The following is a 22897-nucleotide window of genomic DNA, read 5'->3' on the forward strand; positions in this document are numbered from 1 at the left end:
TTTCTGTGTAGTTTATAAGTGATTGGTTCTGTACACGTTTATTGAACTTATTTACAAATATTATTTACATGTCTTGCAAAAGGTCATGCAAATGTGGTTTATGCCTGGGCTTGCCTTGAAAAAAAAATTATAGTGGAAATTAGACATTCGTACATAGAAAATGATATCAGTTGTGATTATGCTTATTCTCAGATCTTCAAAAATCCTCATGGTTTATTATTAGAGCTGACATTATCCGTGTTTGAACACAGGCCATAATCTATTTTAGATCTCTGTGATGGCTGATAGGCATCAGCAGCAGAATCAGCATGTGGTCCAGCTTGTTAGCCTGCTTTTTCTGACAATAGACAAAGCATATCTTGAATAATTGGTTGCCCGCCTCACTTTGATGTCCTGTCTCATCAGAAGCCACTGAAAACTAGAAGTAAAATACAGTATACAGTATATTGCTATCAGCAGTGAATGTTGAGTTGATCTGTTACTAAATTTATTTCTGGTTGGTTGGTTTGTTGGTTGTATGAATGTGTAGGAAAGATACAGTACCAGTCAAAAGTTTAGACACACCTACTCATTCAAGGGTTTTTCTTTATTTGTACTATTTTCTACATTGTAGAGTAATAGTGAAGACATCAAAACTATGAAATAACACATGGAATCACGTAGTAACCAAAAAAGTGTTAAACAAATCAAAATATATTTTATATTTGAGATTCTTCAAAGTAGCCACCCTTTGCCTTAATGACAGCTTTGCACACTCTTGGCAATCTCAACCAACTTCATGAGGAATGCTTTTCCAACAATCTTGAAGGAGTTCCCACATATGATGAGCACTTGTTGGCTGCTTTTCCTTCACTCTGCGGTCTAACTCATCCCAAACCATCTCAATTCTTGGTCAAATAGCCCTTACACAGCCTGGAGGTGTGTTTTGGGTCATTGTCCTGTTGAAAAACAAATGATAGTCCCACTAAGCGCAAACCAGATGGGATGGTGTATCGCCGCACCCCAACACGTCACAGCTCCTCCTACATGCTTCACGGTGGGAACCACACATGTGGAGATCATCCGTTCACCTACTTTGCGTCTCACAAAGACACGGCGGTTGGAACCAAAAAGCTCAGATTTAGATTTATCAGACCAAAGGACGAATTTCCACCGGTCTAATGTCCATTGCTCGTGTTTCTTGGACCAAGCAAGTCTCTTCTTATTATTTATATATTTTTATTGAACCTTTATTTAACTTATTGTTGTCCTTTTAGTGGTGGTTTCTTTGCAGCAATTAGACCATGTGTCTATTACTTGAACTCTGTGAAACATTTATTTGGGCTGCAATCTGAGGTGCGGCTAACTCTAATGAACTTATCCTCTACAGCAGAGGTAACTCTGGGTCTTCCTTTCCTGTGGCGGTCCTCATGAGAGCCAGTTCCATCATAACGCTTGATGGTTTTTGCAACTGCACTTGAAGAAACTTTAAAGGTTCTTGACATTTTCCAGATTGACTGACCTTCATGTCTTTAAGATGGACTGTCGTTACTCTTTGCTTATTTGAGCTGTTCTTGCCATAATATGGACTTGGTCTTTTACCAAATAGGGATATCTTCTGTATGCCACCCCAACCATGTTACAACACAACTGGCTCAAACACATTAAGAAGGAATGAAATTCCTAAAATTAACATTTAACAAGGCACACCTGTTAATTGAAATGCATTCCAGGTGCATACCCCATGAAGATGGTTGAGGGAATTCCAAGAGTGTGCAAAGCTGTCATCAAGGCAAAGGGTGGCTACTCAAACATAATATATATTTTGATTTGTTTAACACTTTTTTGGTTACCACATGATTCCATATGTGTTATTTCATAGGTCTGATCTATTCACTATTCTAATAAAAGAAAGAAAGAAAAGATTTCGAATGAGTAGGTGTGTCCAAACTTTTGACTGGTACTGTATGTTGTTTAGGTGTGTGTTTTTTAAGCCAAACTTAAGGTTTAAAGGACCCATAGTCAGGCACCTAAATCCCTAAACAAAGAAGAGTTTGTTTGAAGCAAATTATTGTATGCATAATGAAAATAATTTTGAGAAAGAATAGTCAAATTGGAAATAGGAGACATGCTGAGGTTATTATTGACAGCTGATGTATTATTTAATCAGAAATATATTAAAATTAAGTGAAGAGTGACATTAAGAGTAAGGAACATGATGTGATGAAATACTTCTCTCATGGATTCAGTTTGAAGTCCTTTTGTCCTTTAGTCCCCCTGTACTAAATGATTAATGGCACTGACTATGTTGCTATATTTAGATGGCCAGGAAGTGGGAATGCCATTGCATCCTGTGATATTTTACTCCCGTTGCTAATTAAGTGAATGTTGTATCTACTGTATCTCACATCATCATCATGAAAGAGCATTAATTCCAGAAAAACTTGTTGACCTCGAAACAAACAAATACACCATTCCATAGCCCCAAATGAGTATTTGAATGTTTGAATTGAGAACCATGAGCGAGAGTGGAAATGAATTATAGACTGTCTGAATTTACTTTGATACATGCAGCAACATTTTTAAATGTCCAGAAATGCATTTACGGGGGAGGAAAGGTCTGATTGTTTTCAACTTTTCCTGTTTGCAATAATTTGTGTGGTGTGATGGTTTTCCTTGCCATCTCCAAATTGCTCTCTAAGGCTTGAATAAATATTGTTTATGTTCCTTAAGTTCACGCCCCACTTATGAGTCATCTCCAATGGAGGCCTCTACTGTTGAGCTGTGTTGGGATTTTCAGTCAAAAGATATCCCTTGTAAGCCTCTCACAAAATAACCAATTTAATCAATTCAATCCAACAAACAGATGTTCTCATTAAAGTTGCACAAAATGCACTATGATTTAAGTTGGAATTTATTCTTAGGCCAAATGTCTGTTAGTGTACCTTGCTTACACATCTCCTCAATTTATAGGTCATGTGGAAGCTAGCATGAACTGATATGAACAGAGCATTGTGATTGGTCCAGAATGGTGGTGTTGTGCAACATCATTCTCAGAACACTAAGTCCATTTGTCTCAGACTGACTATGCTTGTGAATGTCGTTTTTTCAAACATTCTTTGAGATAGTTACATTGTCTATTACTTACTACGAGGAACATATCATATCATGCACCTTATTTGAGATGGGCTGGGCTACAAGGGAAGGTATTGGAAAGGTGGAGTGAGCATCCAAAAGGTGCATTTAATCCAGTACTGTATGGAGTTTGTCTTTGACAAACTGTGTTGAAAGAGGTCTGGAAGGGGTCCGGAATGCCATTGGTGTGTCGTTCTGTGGTCCAATTGGGGGGAAAAATAGATCCATGTAAGCCTGCCCTGGAAGGGAAAAAAAGATCTATTATTCAGTCATCAACCTCCAGAGAGAAAGGACAGTGACATTACATGCCTTGTTCAGGTCTAGACTAGGTGGGAGTCATAGGGTGGTCTCCACACAGGATCCGTTCATGTGCAGCGAATGGTTCAGGCAGCCCTCGTTGCGGTGCACAATGAGCACGGGGAAGTAGAGTGCATCCTGGTAGTCCGGCGGGTTCTCCTCACTAGCTGGCTGGTCCGACGGTGTCAGGCAGCGCGTGCTCTCTGTGGGGCACGACGTCTCGTTGAGGCTGCCGCTGCTCCGCCACAAGCAGCTGCGCCGCGAGCCGTACAGCCGCGACAATGAGAAATGGCTGGCGCTGAAGGGGATATGTGGGCTAGTCCCATTGCAGATGCTCAGAGCACTGCGCGAGAAGATGGATGAGCTGCTGATGGTGCAGTGGCAGCGCTCGCAGTTCTGTCGGTAGCTGCCATAGCTGCCGCACACCGAGTAGGTGTTGGCATTGCTGCCGCCACCTGAGGAAAGCTGAGCAAGGTCCATGAGCACAGCCTCGGAATAGCTGGGCAGCAGCTGCTGGTTGGAGCGGATGTGCCACTCCAGCTCAGTGCTTTCGATGGTGTTGACCCTAGGGATGTGGTGGCAGTATGGTCGCTCCTCGGACGGTGTGACAGGGACACAGTCGAAGCCGAACAGCTTCTCCACATGGTAGTGGAGGTAGGCTGTGCGGTACTCGGTCAGCACACGCAGCGGCCAGGAGAAGGTGAAGGCAGCGGCTGCCCAGAACACGTAGTTGGACACGTACCAGGGCAGGTGGTCCAGGTCTGAATAGGCAATCATGTACTCCTTAAAGTCTACATTCTTCAGGTGCATGCCCTCGCGGGCCTCCATGTAGTCGTCCAGGCCCTCGTTCTCGGTGAAGAAGCGGGCCCGCTGGGTTAGGTAGGAGTTCTCCGACTCCACATTGGCAAAGCTAAAGCACTTGGTGAACCTCAGCTTGGTGACGGGGAAGCTGTCCAGGCCCTGCAGCTGCTTGGAGATGTCGTTCACGCCGCAGTTGCCGTAGTTAAACTCCGCCTCAGCCACGTACGTGTTGACACGCTGGTGATACACTTGCGTGGTGGTGTAGGCGTCTCCGTTACGGTAGCGCGTCACTTGCCGCGTGCGCCGCACATAATGGTAGCTGATGGCCTTCCACCAGATGCAGGGTGTGGCCTGCTGCATGCACCCAATGCGCTCGCCCACACTCTCCACGTCCACCTTGTACAGCAGTGCGTTGTGGGTGCAGCAGTGCCAGCACTCCACCAGGTAGACCACGTATAGCATGACCATGAAGGCCACAGGAATGTAGATGTATCCGTTGGAGCAGGGGCTTTCGTGGTACATCATTGACTTGACCTTGTAGGCACTGTCGAAGGAAAGCCGTGTCACCTTGGTCACGTGGCACCAGGTCATGGCCCCCACACAGCCGTACATGAGTAGGGACAGGAGCAGGCATTTCCAGTGGCTATCCCTGCATAGGGACTTACTGAGGGACTGCTTCAGGGGCCGCTGCTGCACAGGGGGAAATGGAGAAAGAAAATAGCAATGAGTCTGGGAAAACATACCTGTAAGCATTGTTGTGCTAACCATTATACATACAGTGAGAAAATACACATATCAAATGCACAATGAGAATGATGAATTGATGGATATTTGAAGCAATAGCTATCTTTTAAATAACTCTATAGAAACAGTCAACTTGAAAGAATTTGAGGCAAAAGCAATTACTCTTTGCAACACATGAAATATTCAGCCATCTAAGTGCTTTGACATACTGTATCTTATGTATGAGCAAAGAGCTGCTTGCTCATGTCTTTGCTTGTTATGATCAAACAGTTCAGACTTTATCTGAACTTTCACACGATCAACCTCCCCACGAGAATCTTTTTGTTTCCATTTCTTTTTTAAATTTATACTAGTCAATTTTTCATATTTTTTCCAACACCAGATAAAAACATACACATGCGAACATTGATTTCCAGCGCACACAAACAACGACTACATCTCATCAGCCCGGATCCGCATGCTCACACTCCCTTCCCTAGTGCCTGCATTATTGTTTGCCACACTGCCTTAAATTGTCCAGATTTGTTTTTCTCGGTCGACTATGTATAGATTTTTTCAAGATGAGTGATGAGAAGAGAATCAGCCCATTTGGTATCTCACTATATGCCATGTCGTGAAATATGCAGACAGACAGATTAAAAGTGCATTTACATTGTAATACTTCTGACAGACAACTTTATAGCTCTGCCCATTACTTTTGGACTTCATAGCATTCATAGAAAGCATGGATTATTGAGTCATTTTTAGTTTTACACTTAAGATATGACTCTGCTGAGGTATATCCATCAGTGCTGTAGAATTTTGTATTTTGTCTCTTGTATAATAAATTAATTCTATACAATAGTTTATACTGGATTAAGTTTACATTTTCATTTACTGTCATTTCATTAGTTATGCTCCAACATTCCCTCCATCTTGTGCCAACATCAGTTATTTTTAAGTCTTGATTCCAATAGTTGATATTTTTTCTAATTAATTGGATAGGTTGGATACGATATGCTCTCTGCAAGATTTTGTATGTCTTACCTATCATGTGAACATCTCTTTCCCTCAAGGTTGTTCTGATGTCCAAAAGATTTCAAATAAAACATGTTGTGATATGGAACTTTTAATTGCATCGATTTGAAAATATCTACATTGGTCAGACCAAAATAGATTTTAAATTATATAATGGAAATAAATGTATTTCCTGTTACCAAGTCATTTACGGTATCCATGCCTTTAGTTTTCCATGTGGACCAATTTCTTGGTTAATTCTGAAAAGCTAGTCAAGGATTGTTCCGTAGGTTACGTTTTTAGGGAGTGATATTTGTTCTTGTAGAATAAGTGTATTTTTCTTCCATATTGTTATAGCGTTCTTAACTATGAAGTTGTTAACGTTCTTAGCTTTATCCTTTGAAAATAAAAAGATTCTGGGGATGAGCATGAGCATCTTCAATATGTACCGATTGTTCCCCTTTAGTGCATTTAACTATATGGCACAAGTAAAAGCCTTGGGTAGTGAGTTGATACAATTCCAAGTCTGGAAGGTTAAAAACTCCCTCACACTTAGGAAGATGTAAAACTTTATTTTTTATTCTATGACCGGGTATACTTTTTTAAAGAATGTCTTCGGTGGGGTAATTGGTATTACCAAAAATAAATACATTCCATTACATTCTGAAGAGGCTTATACTACCTGTAAGATTTATGGGAATATTGTACCATTTAATTAAATCTGCTTTCATATGTGACTCGTTTCAGGAAACTGGGGGTAGGAGAGCCATTTTGGAACATGTGAACTTTCATGTCCCTTAATTACAAACTTGTATGCTATCTGGAAATATGAAAAAAAAAGTTAAATTACGAGCCTAGTTAGTTCAGCTACGGAAAAAGTGAGGAACCTTCCCATTAGCCATGATTGGCTGAGATATTGGGGGGCTGGACATGCCGAGAGATGAGTTCGGATTGGTCTGCCAGGTTACACGTGTCTGTCTATAACATGAGCTGGTCAGTATATGTAGGTAATCCTTTCTAACGCTGCTTTTTTTAAAGGTATCACGTAGTAGAACTGCAAAACTGTTGCTCTCCACTTTCTGGAGGACCGAGATTTGAAATCAGTGGAATGCCGGGTGGAATTAGAGAATGATAGCTAAGGAGATGGAGAAAATTCTGGCATTTGATTGCAAATATGCAGAGGAAGTGAAAAAGAGAACACACAGAAGGCTGTTGTATAAAAAACCTGTCTCCGGATTACTTCAAATTTACGTCAACCATGGAATCCGTGACAGAGAGGGAGAAGCCATGTGTACGGGTAAGATAGTCTTAGCTACATTTTCAGATATTACACATTTCTAATTTTGTCAAAAATAATTACTTTCTCATTGTTCCCAACTGTAGTGTATGATATACAATTTTCTAGCTCTGAGTCTCTACTTTTATCCAATGTAAAAATAAAAAACTATTTCAAATTTTGCTACATAAGACCGAATTGAGCCGGTCGGTCACATATTGTTAAGTAAGTTATATATTTGTTTGTTGTCAGCTAAGTATTTTATATTTTTGTGGTCCACTTAAAGGATTGCGGTAGATTGTGAGTTATTCTATTTCTTTTCCCTATGACTATTATATTGTTTTTTCCAGATTAATTTTATATCCTGATATTTTTGAGTATTCTGAAAATATACCAAGGGGGCATTTAGTTTTCAATATTGGTCAGGTATATCAGGAGTTAATCTGCAAATATGTTTAGTTCATATTAATGTTTACCAACACTGATACCTGATATGTTTGGGTCCTGTCTAATTCTTTCTGCAAGAGGTTCAAGTGCCAGTGCAAACAGGAGGGGGGAGAGGGGACATCCCTGTCTTGTGCCACTTTCTAAAGCAATTTCATCAGAAAATGTATTATTTGTGTATATTTTTTAGGCTTTAGGACATTTTCTATAATATCTGTATTAAATCTATTATTTCAGCAGGAAAATTGAAAGCTTCCAAAGTTTTGAATAGAAAAGGCCATTCAAGACCGCCAAAATAATTTTTGGCATCAACATCCATTATTCAAGGTCCATTAGTCTAAAAGACTTTGGACAGTCTATTGCTTGTAAGATTTGTGAGCGACTGCCATGATCCGGTCTTATGTTGCAAAATTTGAAATTGTGTTTTTTACATTGGATAAAAGCAGAGACTCAGAGCTACAATATGGTATATCATACACTGCATTTGAGGAACAATGGGAAGTAATTCTGCTTTGAAAGTTGATCAACTTGTAACCTCACTTTTGAGAAAATGGCCTTTGAATGTTTTGCTACTACTACTGGAGAGCTCTTCTTTGTCTACACCCATTTAGCATCGTTCACACCCTCTTAACTTGTTATGGCTGCAATCTCGTTAACGGGATAATTGTCATCAACAACCTCTGAATTGCACAGCGCTACGTTCAATGAATATTACTAAAAATATTTATATTCATGAAATCACAAGTGAAATATAGGGAAACACAGCTTAGCCATTTTGTTAAACTTGAAACTACCCATCCCGGATCCGGGAGAATTGTCATCAACTACACTAATTAGCATAGCGCAACGGTCAAAAAATATTACTAGAAAATATTCATATTCATGAAATCACAAGTGAAATATAGTGAAACACAGCTTATCCTTTTGTTAATCACCCTGTCATCTCAGATTTTGAAATTATGCTTTACAGCCAAAACAAGACAAGCGTTTGTGTAAGTTTATCGATACCCTAGCATAGCATTATGTCCAGCTAGCAGCAGGAAGCTTGGTCACGAAAATCAGAAAAGCAATCAAATTAACCATTTACCTTTGATGATCTTCGGATGTTTTCACTGACGAGACTCCCAGTTAGACAGCAAATGTTCCTTTTGTTCCATAAAGATTATTTTTCTGCCCAAAATTCCTCCGTTTGCTTGTCACGTTATGTTCAGAAATCCACCGGAAATAGCGGTCACGACAACGCCGAGAAAAAAAATCTAATTATATCCATAATATCGACAGAAACATGGCAAACGTTTTTTATAATCAAACCTCAAGGTGTTTTTCAAATATCTATTCGATAATATATCAACCGGGACAATTAGCTTTTCAGTAGGAGCGAGAGGAAAAATGACTACCTCTGTCTTTTACGCAAGATTCACTCTGAGAGCCCTCAGCTGGCCACTTACGCAATGTAGTCGTTTACGCTCATTCTTCCACATAAAGGTGTGAAACTACGTCACAATGCTGTAGACACCTTAGGGAATATGTAGAAAAAGGAATCTGGTTGATATCCCTTTCAGTGGCCAATAGGGGTGCATAGGAAGACAACGGTTTCAAAACATGAGTCACTTCCTGATTGGATTTTTCTTAGGCTTTCGCCTGCAATATCAGTTCTGTTATACTTGGGGCGACAGGGTAGCCTAGTGGTTAGAGCATTGGACTAGTAACCAGAAAGTTGCAAGTTCAAACCCCCGAGCTGACAAAGTACAAATCTGCCATCATTGAAAGCAAGAATTTGTTCCTAACTGACTTTCCTAGTTAAATAAAAATACTCACAAACAATATTTTGACAGTTTTGGAAACTTTAGAGTGTTGTCTATCCTAAGCTGTCAATTATATGCATATTCTAGCATCTGGTCCTGAGAAATAGGCGGTTTACTTTGGGAACGTTATTTTTCCAAAAATGAAAATAATGCCCCCTAGTTTCAAGAGGTTAAGTTAAATCTGTTGTGTCAGATTTTGAAAATATGCTTTACATCGAACGCAATCCAAGCGTTTGTGTAAGTTTATCGATCGCTCGACAAAACATGAAGTACACTTAGCATCAAGTAGCTTGTTCACGAAAATCAGAAAAGCAATCAAATTAATCGTTTACCTTTGATGATCTTCGGATGTTTTCACTCACGAGACTCCTAGTTACACAATAAATGTTCCTTTTGTTCCATAAAGATTATTTTTATATTCAAAATACCTGTTTGTTTGGCGCGTTATGTTCAGAAATCCACAGGAAAGAGCGGTCACGACAACACAGACAAATTCCAAATAGTTTCCGTAATGTCCACAGAAACATGTCAAATGTTTTTTATAATCAATCCTCAGGTTGTTTTTAAAATATATAATCGATAATATATCAACCGCAAATGTCTTTATCAGTAAGAGAGGGAAAGCAATGGCTGTCCAAACTCTGTTGCGCGAGCAAAACTCATGCGACCACTTGACGCGATGTTATCGTTCTGGCTAATTTTTCAAAATAAAAGCCTGAAACTATATCTGAAGACTGTTGACACCTTGAGGAAGCGATAGGGAAAGGAATCTGGTTGATATCCCTTTAAATGGAGCAAAGGAAGGCTATGGAACATGTAGTTTTCAAAATAGAGGCCACTTCCTGGTTTGATATTCCTCAGGGTTTCGCCTGCAATATCAGTTCTGTTATACTCACAGACAATATTTTGACAGTTTTGGAAACTGTAGAGTGTTTTCTATTCAATACTAATAATAATATGCATATATTAGCAACTGAGACTGAGGAGCTGGTCATTTACAATGGGCACCTTTTCATCCAAGCTACTGAATACTGCCCCTGCAGCCATAAGAAGTTAAGCTATAGCTCCACCAATCTCCTTAACCTCTTGAGACTAGGGGGCAGTATTTTGATGTTTGGATGAAAAATTTGCAGGCCCAGAAACTAGAATATGCATATAATTGGCAGATTAGGATAGAAAACACTCTAAAGTTTCCAAAACAGCCAAAATATTGTCTGTGAGTATAACATAAGTGATATTGCAGGTGAAAACCTGAGAAAAATCCAACCAGGAAGTGCTGTTATTGTGAAACCTCTCTGTTCCATTGCATGCCTACCCTCCATTTAAAGGGCATTCAAACCAGATTCCTTTCAATATGGCTTCCACGTGGTGTGAACAGTCTTTATACATAGTTTCAGGCTTTAGCGAGAATGATCACATCGTGTCAGTGGATAGCTGGGTGTCCCCAGATTTGTGCATACGCAAGCAGCCTGGAGCAGATCTTTTCTCTCTCTCTCCTATTGAAAAGGCTACCATCCGGTTGAAATATTATCAATTATTTATTGTAAAAACAACCTGAGGATTTGATTATAAAAAAACGTTTCACATGTTTCTACGAACTTTACGGATAATATTTGGAATTTTTGTCTGCCCGTCATGACCTGCACGAGCCTGTGGATTACTCAACAAAACGCGCCAACCAAATAGAGGTTTTTGGATATAAAAATAATCTTTATCGAACAAAACAAACATTTATTGTGTAACTGGGAGTCTCGTGAGTGCAAACATCCAAAGATCATCAAAGGTAAGCCATTAATTTGATTGCTTTTCTGACTTTTGTGATCAATCTACTTTGCTGCTAGTGTCGTAGAAATATAACACTTGCAAGAACTTGTGAATTCAATATAGGCTTTTAATACAAAATATCAGAAGCCGAGCTGGTCCGCGGAACAACTCCCTTCCCTAAGCTCTGGCTCTGTTTTTATACACACATAACATATGAGTCCCTCCTACATGTAAATGTGGTAACCTCTCTTAGTCCATCCGCCACCATTATCTTCCAATCTGTCCATCCGGCTTGTTCACGCCCAATAATGCCCATATCTGTCTTGGTTGGTAACAACAAGCTAAACTGTATTTTGGTATATTGCACTTGTGATTTCATGATTTTTTTTTTGTAATTTAATTAGAATTTGGCGCTCTGCAATTCAGTGGATGTTGACGAAAATGATCCCGCTAAAGGGATCGGTGCGCCAAGAGGTTTTAAGGGTTGATCCGAGTGTTCTGTCCAAACAAAAGCAGTCAAGCACCCAAGCTAACAATTGTCGCAGTGACATTCTTTTAAAATTGACACTTGCATAGTGGAGTCTTTTGTTAACACATGTAGCTAGATAGCTAGCTAAACAATGAACCATAATTACAACTCATGATGTTACTACCTTGCATGAATCTGCAGGTAGCTAACCAACCAGGTTCAATGTTAGCTAGCTAACATTAGCCTATGACTAGCCAAGAAAATGGCTCTGAGATACAAATATTAAGATCATACACATAACATTAGCTAGCGAGCCAGCCAGCTAACATTAGCTAGCTAGCTAACAGTACACTTTAACTTGAAATGAAAATGACTGTCAAAATTAGAAACGTGTAATAATTGAAAATGTAGCTAGCTAGGCTAGCTAGCTAAAGCATAAACCCAACTCATGACGTTACTACCCTGAATGAATCTGCAGGTAGCTAACCAACCAGGTTAGCTAGCTAACAATAGGCTATAACTAGCCAAGCTAATGGCTCTGAGATACGAATAAGATCATACACGTAATGTTAGCTAGCCAGCCAGCTAACATTAGTTAGTTAGCTCACAGTACACTTTAACTTGAGTGGCATGTCCAGCCCACTCATTATCTCAGCCAATCATGGCTAGCGGGAAGGTTGCTGACTTTTTCTGTGGCTAAACCAACTAGGCTCGTAATTTAACTATTTTACTCTGATTTTCAGATGGCATACAAGTTTGTTATTAAGGCACATGAAAGTTTACACGTTCCAGAAGTTTTTTTTTGCCAGAAAACACATTTTAATTTAAAAAAACAAGATATTATGGCTCTCATGTGAAGTAGTGACCCACACATACACCTAGTTTATCACATTTGTTATTATTTTATTGTCGCAGTTCATTAAACTTATGGGTCTATAATCAGTAGGGAACTCCAGATTTTTCCTGCTTTTTAATATAACTGAAATAACTGTTTGATACATGGAACTAGGAAGTACTGAATACTGAATTGAGTGCCATGTTTGTTTTCATGTGGGGCGCTACTTTGTCCGAAAACGCTAAATAGAATTATATGGGAAAGCCTTCCCTTCCTGGTACTTTTATCCACGTGAATGTTTTAACAGTATATCATATTTATTTTGGGGTGATCTCTGTTTTTAGTGATTTTTTAAAATGCATTTTTTATACATATATTTTCTGCTGATAATCACTTCAGGGTTGTTGAGTCTAAGAAGTCTATAAGATCTGTCCAACTGTTGTTTAATTCTGATTTATATACATTTTCATAGAAGCTTTCTAAAATGTAATTAATCATGTTATTTCCAATTTATGCATTTGTATGTTTATCTTTTTAAATTATAACTGGTATTCTTTTTGCTTGAACTGTGAGATATTTACCAGGTCTATTTGCCATTAAGTAATATGTTTTATTTGACATTAACCTGTAATTGTTGACTCTCTTCAATAGTAAAAGATCGTATTCCTGAATAATTTCACATTTTATTTTCTTCTTTACCTTGTAATGATTTTTATAGAATTTTCTAAGAGATGTATTTTTATTTTATGTTAATTTCTAAATCAGATTTATCTTTTGCTGAGTATGAGATTATCATTCCCCTAATGTACGCCTTAAAGGCATCCCAGAATAAATCAGGGGTCGTTTTTTTCTCTATCTTCTACATCTACATCTGTAATGGCAAAGGTTAAAATAAATGTCATTTACTTAGTTAATACAGACGCTCCAAATTCTGTTGCTAAGTGTATTTTCTATTGGTGTATTTAAGCACGATAACGGAAAATGATCCGATATCACTATATCACGAATTTTTGAATCCAGTAAATTGTTGAGGGCATTTTTTGGAAATAAAAATGTTGTACATTTAATATAGCTTTTCTTACTTTGAGAAAAAAAGGAATTGTTTTTTTGTAGTTGGGAATAGTAATCTCCAGGTGTCCTGTTACATTACCTGTAGAGATTACATTTTTAAGCCTATTTAGAGGCTCTCTAAACTTTTTTTATGTACGTATGATTTAGGTCACCTGCTAAAATAATGATTCCTGTCTGGATTTGATCTAATATAGCTGGAATACTATCTAAAAAAAAGATTTTCTCTTGGTGGGATATACAATGAAATCAATGTATAGTTTTCACGCATAATCTGCAGCTGGATGCTTCTCGTTACAGTGCCTTGCGAAAGTATTCGGCCCCCTTGAACTTTGCGACCTTTTGCCACATTTCAGGCTTCAAACATAAAGATATAAAACTGTATTTTTTTGTGAAGAATCAACAACAAGTGGGACACAATCATGAAGTGGAACGACATTTATTGGATATTTCTAACTTTTTTAACAAATCAAAAACTGAAAAATTGGGTGTGCAAAATTATTCAGCCCCTTTACTTTCAGTGCAGCAAACTCTCCAGAAGTTCAGTGAGGATCTCTGAATGATCCAATGTTGACCTAAATGACGAATGATGATAAATACAATCCACCTGTGTGTAATCAAGTCTCCGTATAAATGCACCTGCACTGTGATAGTCTCAGAGGTCCGTTAAAAGCGCAGAGAGCATAATGAAGAACAAGGAACACACCAGGCAGGTCCGAGATACTGTTGTGAAGAAGTTTAAAGCCGGATTTGGATACAAAAAGATTTCCCAAGCTTTAAACATCCCAAGGAGCACTGTGCAAGCGATAATATTGAAATGGAAGGAGTATCAGACCACTGCAAATCTACCAAGACCTGGCCGTCCCTCTAAACTTTCAGCTCATACAAGGAGAAGACTGATCAGAGATGCAGCCAAGAGGCCCATGATCACTCTGGATGAACTGCAGAGATCTACAGCTGAGGTGGGAGACTCTGTCCATAGGACAACAATCAGTCGTATATTGCACAAATCTGGCCTTTATGGAAGAGTGGCAAGAAGAAAGCCATTTCTTAAAGATATCCATAAAAAGTGTTGTTTAAAGTTTGCCACAAGCCACCTGGGAGACACACCAAACATGTGGAAGAAGGTGCTCTGGTCAGATGAAACCAAAATTGAACTTTTTGGCAACAATGCAAAACGTTATGTTTGGCGTAAAAGCAACACAGCTCATCACCCTGAACACACCATCCCCACTGTCAAACATGGTGGTGGCAGCATCATGGTTTGGGCCTGCTTTTCTTCAGCAGGGACAGGGAAGATGGTTCAAATTGATGGGAAGATGGATGGAGCCTCTCGATGTCTCTCGATGTGCAAAACTGATAGAGACATACCCCAAGCGACTTACAGCTGTAATCGCAGCAAAAGGTGGCGCTACAAAGTATTAACTTAAGGGGGCTGAATAATTTTGCACGCCCAATTTTTCAGTTTTTGATTTGTTAAAAAAGTTTGAAATGTCCAATAAATGTTGTTCCACTTCATGATTGTGTCCCACTTGTTGTTGATTCTTCACAAAAAAATACAGTTTTATATCTTTATGTTTGAAGCCTGAAATGTGGCAAAAGGTCGCAAAGTTCAAGGGGGCCGAATACTTTCGCAAGGCACTGTATTTGGGTTTGTTTGCGGTACCAGTTTGGGGTTGTTTGCGGTACCTGTTTGGGGTTATTTGGGGTTGTTCGGGGTACCTGTTTGGGGTACCTGTTTGGGGTAGTTTGGAGTACTTGTTGGGATTGTTTGGCGTACCTGTTTGGGTTTGTTTGTGGTTGCGCTTTGAGGTTTGCAGACCAGGCGGCTGGATGCTTCTCATTGTTTGGGGTTGCTTGTGATTGTATGGGGGTTGTTTAAGGTTGTTTGCGGTACCTATTTGGGGTTATGGGGTTGTTTGGGGTTGTTCGTGGTTGTTTGGAGTACCTGTTTAGTTGTTTCGGGTACCTGTTTGGGGTTGCTTGTGGTTGTTTGTGGGTTATTTAAGTTTGCTTGAGGTACCTGTTTGGGGTACTTGTTTGGGTTTGTTTTGGGTTGTTTTTAGTTGTTTGAGGTACCTTTTTGGGGTTGTTAGTTGTTCTTTGGGGTTGTCTGGGGTACCTGTTTGGGGCACCTGTTTGGAGTTGTTTGTGGGGTTGTTTGGGGTACCTGTTTGGGGTTGTTTGTGGTTGCGTTCTGAGGTTCGCAGACCAGGGGGCTGGATGCTTCTCATTGTTTGGGGTTGTTTGTCGTTATTTGGGGGTACCTGTTTGGAGTTGTTTGTAGTTGTTTGGGATACCTGTCTGGGGTTGTTTGTGGTTGGGGTACTGGTTTGGGGGTACCTGTTAGGAGTTGTTTGTGGTTGATTAGGGTACCTGTTTAGGGTTGTTTGTGGGTCTTTGGGGTAACTGTTTGGGGTTATTTGTGGTTGTTTGGGGTACATGTTTGGGGTTATTTGGGACACCTGTTTGTGGTTGTTTGGGGTGATTAGTAGGACCCGAACTGAACAGTACCATACACAAGGAGGGAAGGACACTGTAAACAGCTAGGAAGAGGAGGCATTGTGTTCCCGTTATATAATTCTTTCCATGGTTCTATTGCATGTTAATAATACTGTATAGACAACATTTTTGGGGATTTAAATACAGGTTTCACCAAACTGTATTTCAGGTTTTTACAACACAGACCTGACTCCACAGACCTCCATAATTATCCTCCCCTTACCTTGTCACATGACATGGTCCCCTGTAAACAAAACTCCCCATAGAGCAGAGGGCTTAGCACTGAATTTCCCCCTTCTGCTGATAACGCTACCGCAATGGAATATTAGTTATTCACTGGCAGCGAATAGCACCGTGATCAATCGAACATGACACACTTTCAAGCCCCTGTTGCATTCCAGCCTCTGTTGTGCCCTTTTTCTGAATTGACAATAAAATAATATGCACTAAAGCAGCATGGCATGAGATAATAATTGATTGTAGTGGGTGTGGTGTCCCTAAGCCTACTCATCTAATATTAGAATTTGAAGGGTCCTTGTTGTGTTATAAATCTATTTGAGCACAGTGGATATTACACTACATTTTATTTTTAGTAAGACTTTTAATTTGCAACACTCACTACTGTGTTTCAAACTGCCTCTGGAAGCAACTTCAGCACAGGAATTGTTCGTCGGGAGCTTCATGAAATGGGTTTCCATGTGTCGGCTGGAGTGGTGTAAAGCTTGCCGCCATTGGACTCTGGAGCGTTTCCGTTCTCTGGGGTGATGAGTCACGCTTCACCATCTGGCAGTCCGACGGACGAATCTGGGTTTGACGGATGCCAGGAGAATGCTACCTGCCTGAATGCATAGTGCCAGTTTGGTGGAGGAGGAATTATGGTCTGGGGCTGTTTTTCATGGTTTGGGCTAGGCTCCTTGGTTCCAGTGAAGGGAAATCTTAACGCTACAGCATAAAATTACATTCTAGACCATTCTATGCTTCCAACTTTGTGGCAACAGTTTGGGGAAGGCCCTTTCCTGTTTCAGCATGACAATGCCCCTGTGCACAAAGTGAGGTCCATACAGAAATGGTTTGTTGAGATTGGTGTGGAAGAACTTGACTGGCCTGCACAGAGCCCTGACCTCAACTGCATCGAACACATTGAACACCTTTGGGATTAATTGGAACGCTTACTGTGAGCCAGGTCTAAATTCCAAACATCAGTGCCCAACCGCGTCTGATTATCTATCTATTGTTCTGATGTATATCATGCATCACAAAAATCAATATATTGTATATTCTCCATGACCACTTGCCTCAACAACACAGTTTTAAAAAGGGTTTGGGAAACCCTAGAGGAAAGCAGAATAGCAAGTACAGCCATTGTTGAGTCAATTATAAAAGTAACTTGATTCATATTTTTTATTAAGAAAGCATTTTGCAGTCACTGCTTCTGAAATTTTAAGATGAATTTGAGAAAAACTGATTGAAAAAGCAGCAGGAATCGTAATATTTAAATGGTGAAGCTAAGTTAAACAGATGCACCAGGCAATTAAGTATCATCAATGTGGAGGCAGCTGGAATTATGAATTAATGATATCAAAAATTCAAAATCATTTTCTTTCACATACAGTGTGGGTGGTTTTAATCCCTTCTTGATAGATATTAGGAGGTAATGTAATATCGTTCTAAAAATTTAACAACAGATATTTGTAGCCGTGACAGCAATTAAGCATGACAGACAAAAACCTCCCTGATGAATTCTGAATAGGAGCTCCAAACAGCCACAATGATGATCATCTCAGGTGATCTAATTTTCACCAGAGGTGTGTTCAACAAATGGTGTTGATGAAGCACAAAGTGAGGGTGTTAGATAAGTCAGCGATTATTTTAGGGTTTATTTGGGTTCACAGGTTTTCATTCATACTTCCTGTTACATGGCATTTCATTTAAATTCATTATTTTTATAGTCTACAATAGTCCACATTGTATTTTAACCATTTCGAGCAATGGCTTATTAGTGTGTTCTATCTAGTGCCTCCAACTGAGTTCCTTTCAAGCTGACACTTCTATATTGTTAAGACTGGCTCTGCGTTACATTAAAAAAATTATTGTGTAATAGAAGGGCTAATGGAAGAGATACTGCTTGCCCAACTTCCATGTTGATAGTTAGAAGTCATACTTGGCCCAATGTAGAATAATGTAGAGTAAAACAAAAGTTTGACTCAACATTAGCACCTCTCAAGACTTAAACCTTGATTGGAAATGTAAATTCTTCAATCCTAGGTTTAATTCAGAAGTGTGATAATAGGAACTGTGAGTGTAAGGTAATGAATACTCACACATTAAAATGGTTAAAAAAAATGACACATCCTATCTACTGATAATAAACCATTCTACTAAATCATCATCCAATCCCTGGCTATACAAAGCAGATCGGAATATAACCAGCCAGCAATTAAACATTGTTATACAATTGAGTGTTTCCTAATGCAAACCTACTCAGAATGACAGTAAACACAAGAGGGCCTGATTGTAACAATTATAAATAATAATAGTTTGTGAAATTCCCCTAAATGTTAAAATTGTTGTGTAAATTAACATTAAAAGGGCTTTCATAATCCCTTGCCTTGGAAGACCATGACAGGAATAGCATATAGCCTGTCATATGTCCTCAGACAGGTGGCTGTCAATCTTTTTGATACGCACCAGAGAGGGACCATTTCATGGGGACATGACCAATTCAGTGACTGGAAGGGAGAGAAAAACAAGCACACACTCACGTAGTTTACCTACGCTCACGCGCAAACACACACGCACACAAACTTGCACAGTCAAACTACACCACATATTTAATAATATGGTCAAAACCATATACGATTTACAGTGATAAACGGTAGCCTAAGAAACGTATTCAAAACAAGATTGGTGCAGATGTGCTGATGCAGCGCATAATGCGTTCATTTTAAGTGGGTAATTTAACCGATATCTCAGAATCGGAATAGGGCTCAGGTTACGTGGGATTTAGCTATGATATGAATATGAACCATTTGCCAAAATGCACGATTCGCTTAGCAGCTCTCGTACAGCCGCAAGCGAAACAAAGCGTTTCTCTTCTCTCACCTCCTCGCGGGGGCTCTCTTCTGTGTCCTCCTCTGGAACGGTAGTAGTGCTGCTCTCACTGGCCGTTGCAGCCGATGCTGGGAACATGTTGACAATAGCAAAAACACAGGGCCATGGATCACCTTAGTAAAACCGAGGTCCAAATCACAGTGCAACGTAAACTAGCCAGCAAGCCTACCCCAGGCTACATAATCCAACCAATATAGCGGGAGGAAACCCCTACGACATGCTCCCATTGTGTAAAGCAGCATCTTCTCCCCCACAGCATGAGGTGCCACTGCATGGCTACAGCAGCCTATATCCAAAGCGAAATGTATTGGGTTCATATGTCCACTGTAGAAAAAATGGGCTCCTTTGCGCCTTGATGCAGGTGCTTCCGAAATACTCTTGCAAGTGATTAAGGCACTGTTTCCCAACAAGGGGTACTAGGACAAAAAAAACACTACTAGGCTGTAGGACAAAGGCAAGTAGGCTTGTCTGTAGACTAGGCTACATGTGCTTCCCCCTGAGACGGCACAGGCAGAATGTATAAGAGCACACCTGGTGATGTGTGGTGATTGCAATCCTCTTCAGGTACTTGTGTTGAGAAGGCATTTGCATTCTCATTTCAACGCCAACCCCACCACTGATGCTCATAGCCAAAGAGCTCTATGTTCAGGTCATTTTACCAAAGCACCGGTTCCAATCCCGTTATCAAACTCCAGGCGTTTACATTTGTTGGATGACATGAAAATAGAGCTCCAGTGGTGGGTTTGGTGTCGAAATGACAATGCATGAGCAGAAAAGAACCTCAAACCTACTGTAAAATATGGTGGTTGATCTTTGATGTTATGGGGCTATTTTGCTACCACTGGTCCTCAGGCCCTTGTTACGGTCAAAGGCATCATGAACTTTATCTAGTACCAGGACATTTTTGCCAAAATCCTAGTTGCCTCTGCCAGGAGGCTGAAACTTGGCCGCAAGTGGATCTTCCAGCAAGACAATAACCTCAAGCACACATCAAAATCCACAACAAAATGGTTCTTTGGCCAAAAAAATAAAAATAAATAAATTGCCATCTCAGTCTCTAGACTTGTAACCAGTTGAAAACCTGTGGTTTGAATTGAAGAGTGCAATCCATAAGCACAAACAAATGATATGAAGGATCTGGAAGGATTCTGTATGGAGGAATGGTCTAAGAGCCCTATCAATATGTTCTCCAACTCATAAAACATTTTAGAAAAATGCTCAGTGACGTTATCCTCACAAGGTAAGGTATTGAAAACAGGGGTGTCAATAATTTTGACCGCTACCTTTTTGAGAAGAAAAAGTATTACTTGTTGTTAAGCAAGTAATACAAACAAAATCTCTTCCTCTGAGCAATTGTATTGTTATAAAATAAGGGCCACAGTTTTTAGAGCATACAATATAGCTCAGTATTTGAATTATTTATTTTATACAGTAATTTTTGCTCCATATATAGCCGACTCAATGAAAAACATCCTTGGTTCAGTGAAAATCCAAGCCTTTACCATTAGTTTCCAACAGGCTAGTTTGACCTTATCCAGTTATATGACTCACCCCAGAGTGAAGTTATTAGATGGCACAGTGACTATGTGAGCATAATGTAATCAACTTACAGCATCTAATCATTCAAAAAGTATGGCCAGGTAGGATTGGACTTGGAACATTAATGACATTAGCTGCAGGAACAAATATGCAACAGCTAGCCTACTTTTGACAGCAAGTTGAAATGCCAGAAAATCTGCTCAAAAGCTAGTATGAATAGTATTAAATAATGAATATTATTATTAATTAATAGTATTAAAGTAATCCTTGGTAACACTAACACTTTATGTTGCTGTAGTTGGTTACAACATATTAACATGTTTTACCTAATAATTTTGTATTATCGCCTGTAGCCTGCTGTAGGCTGATTTTGCCCTCTAATGGCCACAATGTTGAGGCCCTTGCTCTAAACATTTTGATGTGAAATGAAAGTAGAGGGCTTTATGTTTCTAGAACTGTACTGCAATTGAGAATCGATTCACGTTTAGATGGAGTATTTGGCTGTCAGCGCCAATTTGCCTCTAAACAGAACATGTAAGGTCCTTGGACTATAAGGAGTAACGTTAGATTAGAGAGCACCCACCGGAGAAGAATTATACAGTATTGAACATCATAGGCTAACATGCTGACTACACTGCTCTCGTCACAAAATAAATGTACACATACATGTTACATGCTGACCACACCACTCGCATCGCGTATGCAAGCGGTGCAAAATAAATTTACTAAATCATTGCACCCACACTGTGCGTCAACGAGCATCATTTGCGTAGCCAGGTGCTAAAATAGAACTTGGTAGAACTAATAGAACTAAATAGAACTATTTGTAATGCTTGACTTGCAAGTCCCACCTCTCCCATCTCTTCGTTGGGTTTTAGGGCCATATACCCACGTGGGTGATTGAAAGATGAACTGAGGTCTATACACTCCAGTTGGTAGTGGTAATGCACCTTAAAGTTGGTTGCCAAACGCCATATAAAATCAATAGAAGAGGCCTGAAGGAGTAGAGATTATTAGAAACAAACTTGTTTTACCCTTTTATTTTTGGATTAATTGACGGATTAGGACACCTACACCACCCGATGCTACAGGAAGGCCATAAAGATCATCAAGGACATCAACCACCCGAGCCACTGCCTGTTCACCCCGCTGTCATCCAGAAGGCGAGGTCAGTACAGGTGCATCAAAGCTGGGACCGAGAGACTGAAAAACAGCTTCTATCTCAAGGCCATCAGACTGTTAAACAGCCACCACTAACATTGAGTGGCTACTGCCAACACACTGTCAATGACACTGACTCTACTCCAGCCACTTTAATAATGGGAATTGATGGGAAATGATGTAAATATATCACTAGCCACTTTAAACAATGCTACCTTATATAATGTTTCTTATCCTACATTATTCATCTCATATGCATACGTAGATACTGTACTCTATATCATCGACTGCATCCTTATGTAATACATGTATCACTAGCCACTTTAACTATGCCACTTGGTTTACATACTCATCTCATATGTATATACTGTACTCGATATCATCTACCGTATCTTGCCTATGCTGCTCTGTACCATCACTCATTCATATATCCTTATGTACATATTCTTTATCCCCTTACACTGTGTATAAGACAGTAGTTTTTTTTTTTGGAATTGTTAGTTAGATTACTTGTTCGTTATTACTGCATTGTCGGAACTAGAAGCACAAGCATTTCGCTACACTCGCATTAACATCTGCTAACCATGTGTATGTGACAAATAAAATTTGATTTGATTTGATTTGATTTAGAGGACCTTGTGTATTTCAGGTAAAATAACAACCCAATGTTTATATCCCAGGACAAATTAGCTAGCAACAGCAAGCTAAATTTCCATAAATGTTTCGTGCTTTTCGACCTGTCCCTGAATTAATACAGTTGGTTCAGAGTTTGTTTTGATATTTCAACTTGCATGTCCTGATTGCATCTGGTGTTTGTGTACAAAATCATCATGTGCATGCGCGAGTGGTCTGGTCAGCATCTTAGTAGGCTATATTAATAGGCCACTGAAGTTTTACTTCCATGTTTGTAATAGGCCTATTCTAAATGCTTACTTATAGGTCAACTCATAGGCTACACGTTTTGAATTCTG

The 22897-nt window shown here is 39.6% G+C and overlaps 1 protein-coding gene across 1 annotated transcript; it reads right to left on the reverse strand.

Annotated features, from left to right (window-relative positions):
• Nucleotides 1-2994: 2994 nt before the first annotated feature.
• Nucleotides 2995-4953, reverse strand: LOC112217313 (transmembrane protein 151B-like). Its single transcript, XM_024377556.2, has one exon. It carries the CDS (start codon nt 4951-4953, stop codon nt 3451-3453), a length of 1503 nt encoding a protein of 500 aa, XP_024233324.2. The 3' UTR covers nt 2995-3450.
• Nucleotides 4954-22897: the final 17944 nt, after the last annotated feature.

The sequence above is a fragment of the Oncorhynchus tshawytscha genome, unplaced genomic scaffold, assembly GCF_018296145.1.
Source record: "Oncorhynchus tshawytscha isolate Ot180627B unplaced genomic scaffold, Otsh_v2.0 Un_contig_766_pilon_pilon, whole genome shotgun sequence".
NCBI lineage: Eukaryota > Metazoa > Chordata > Actinopteri > Salmoniformes > Salmonidae > Oncorhynchus > Oncorhynchus tshawytscha.

Bases quoted from the DNA above. Each gene is read 5' to 3' on its own strand.
- LOC112217313 (XM_024377556.2), bottom strand. From the start codon at position 4,953: ATGTTTTCCCAGACTCATTGCTATTTTCTTTCTCCATTTCCCCCTGTG.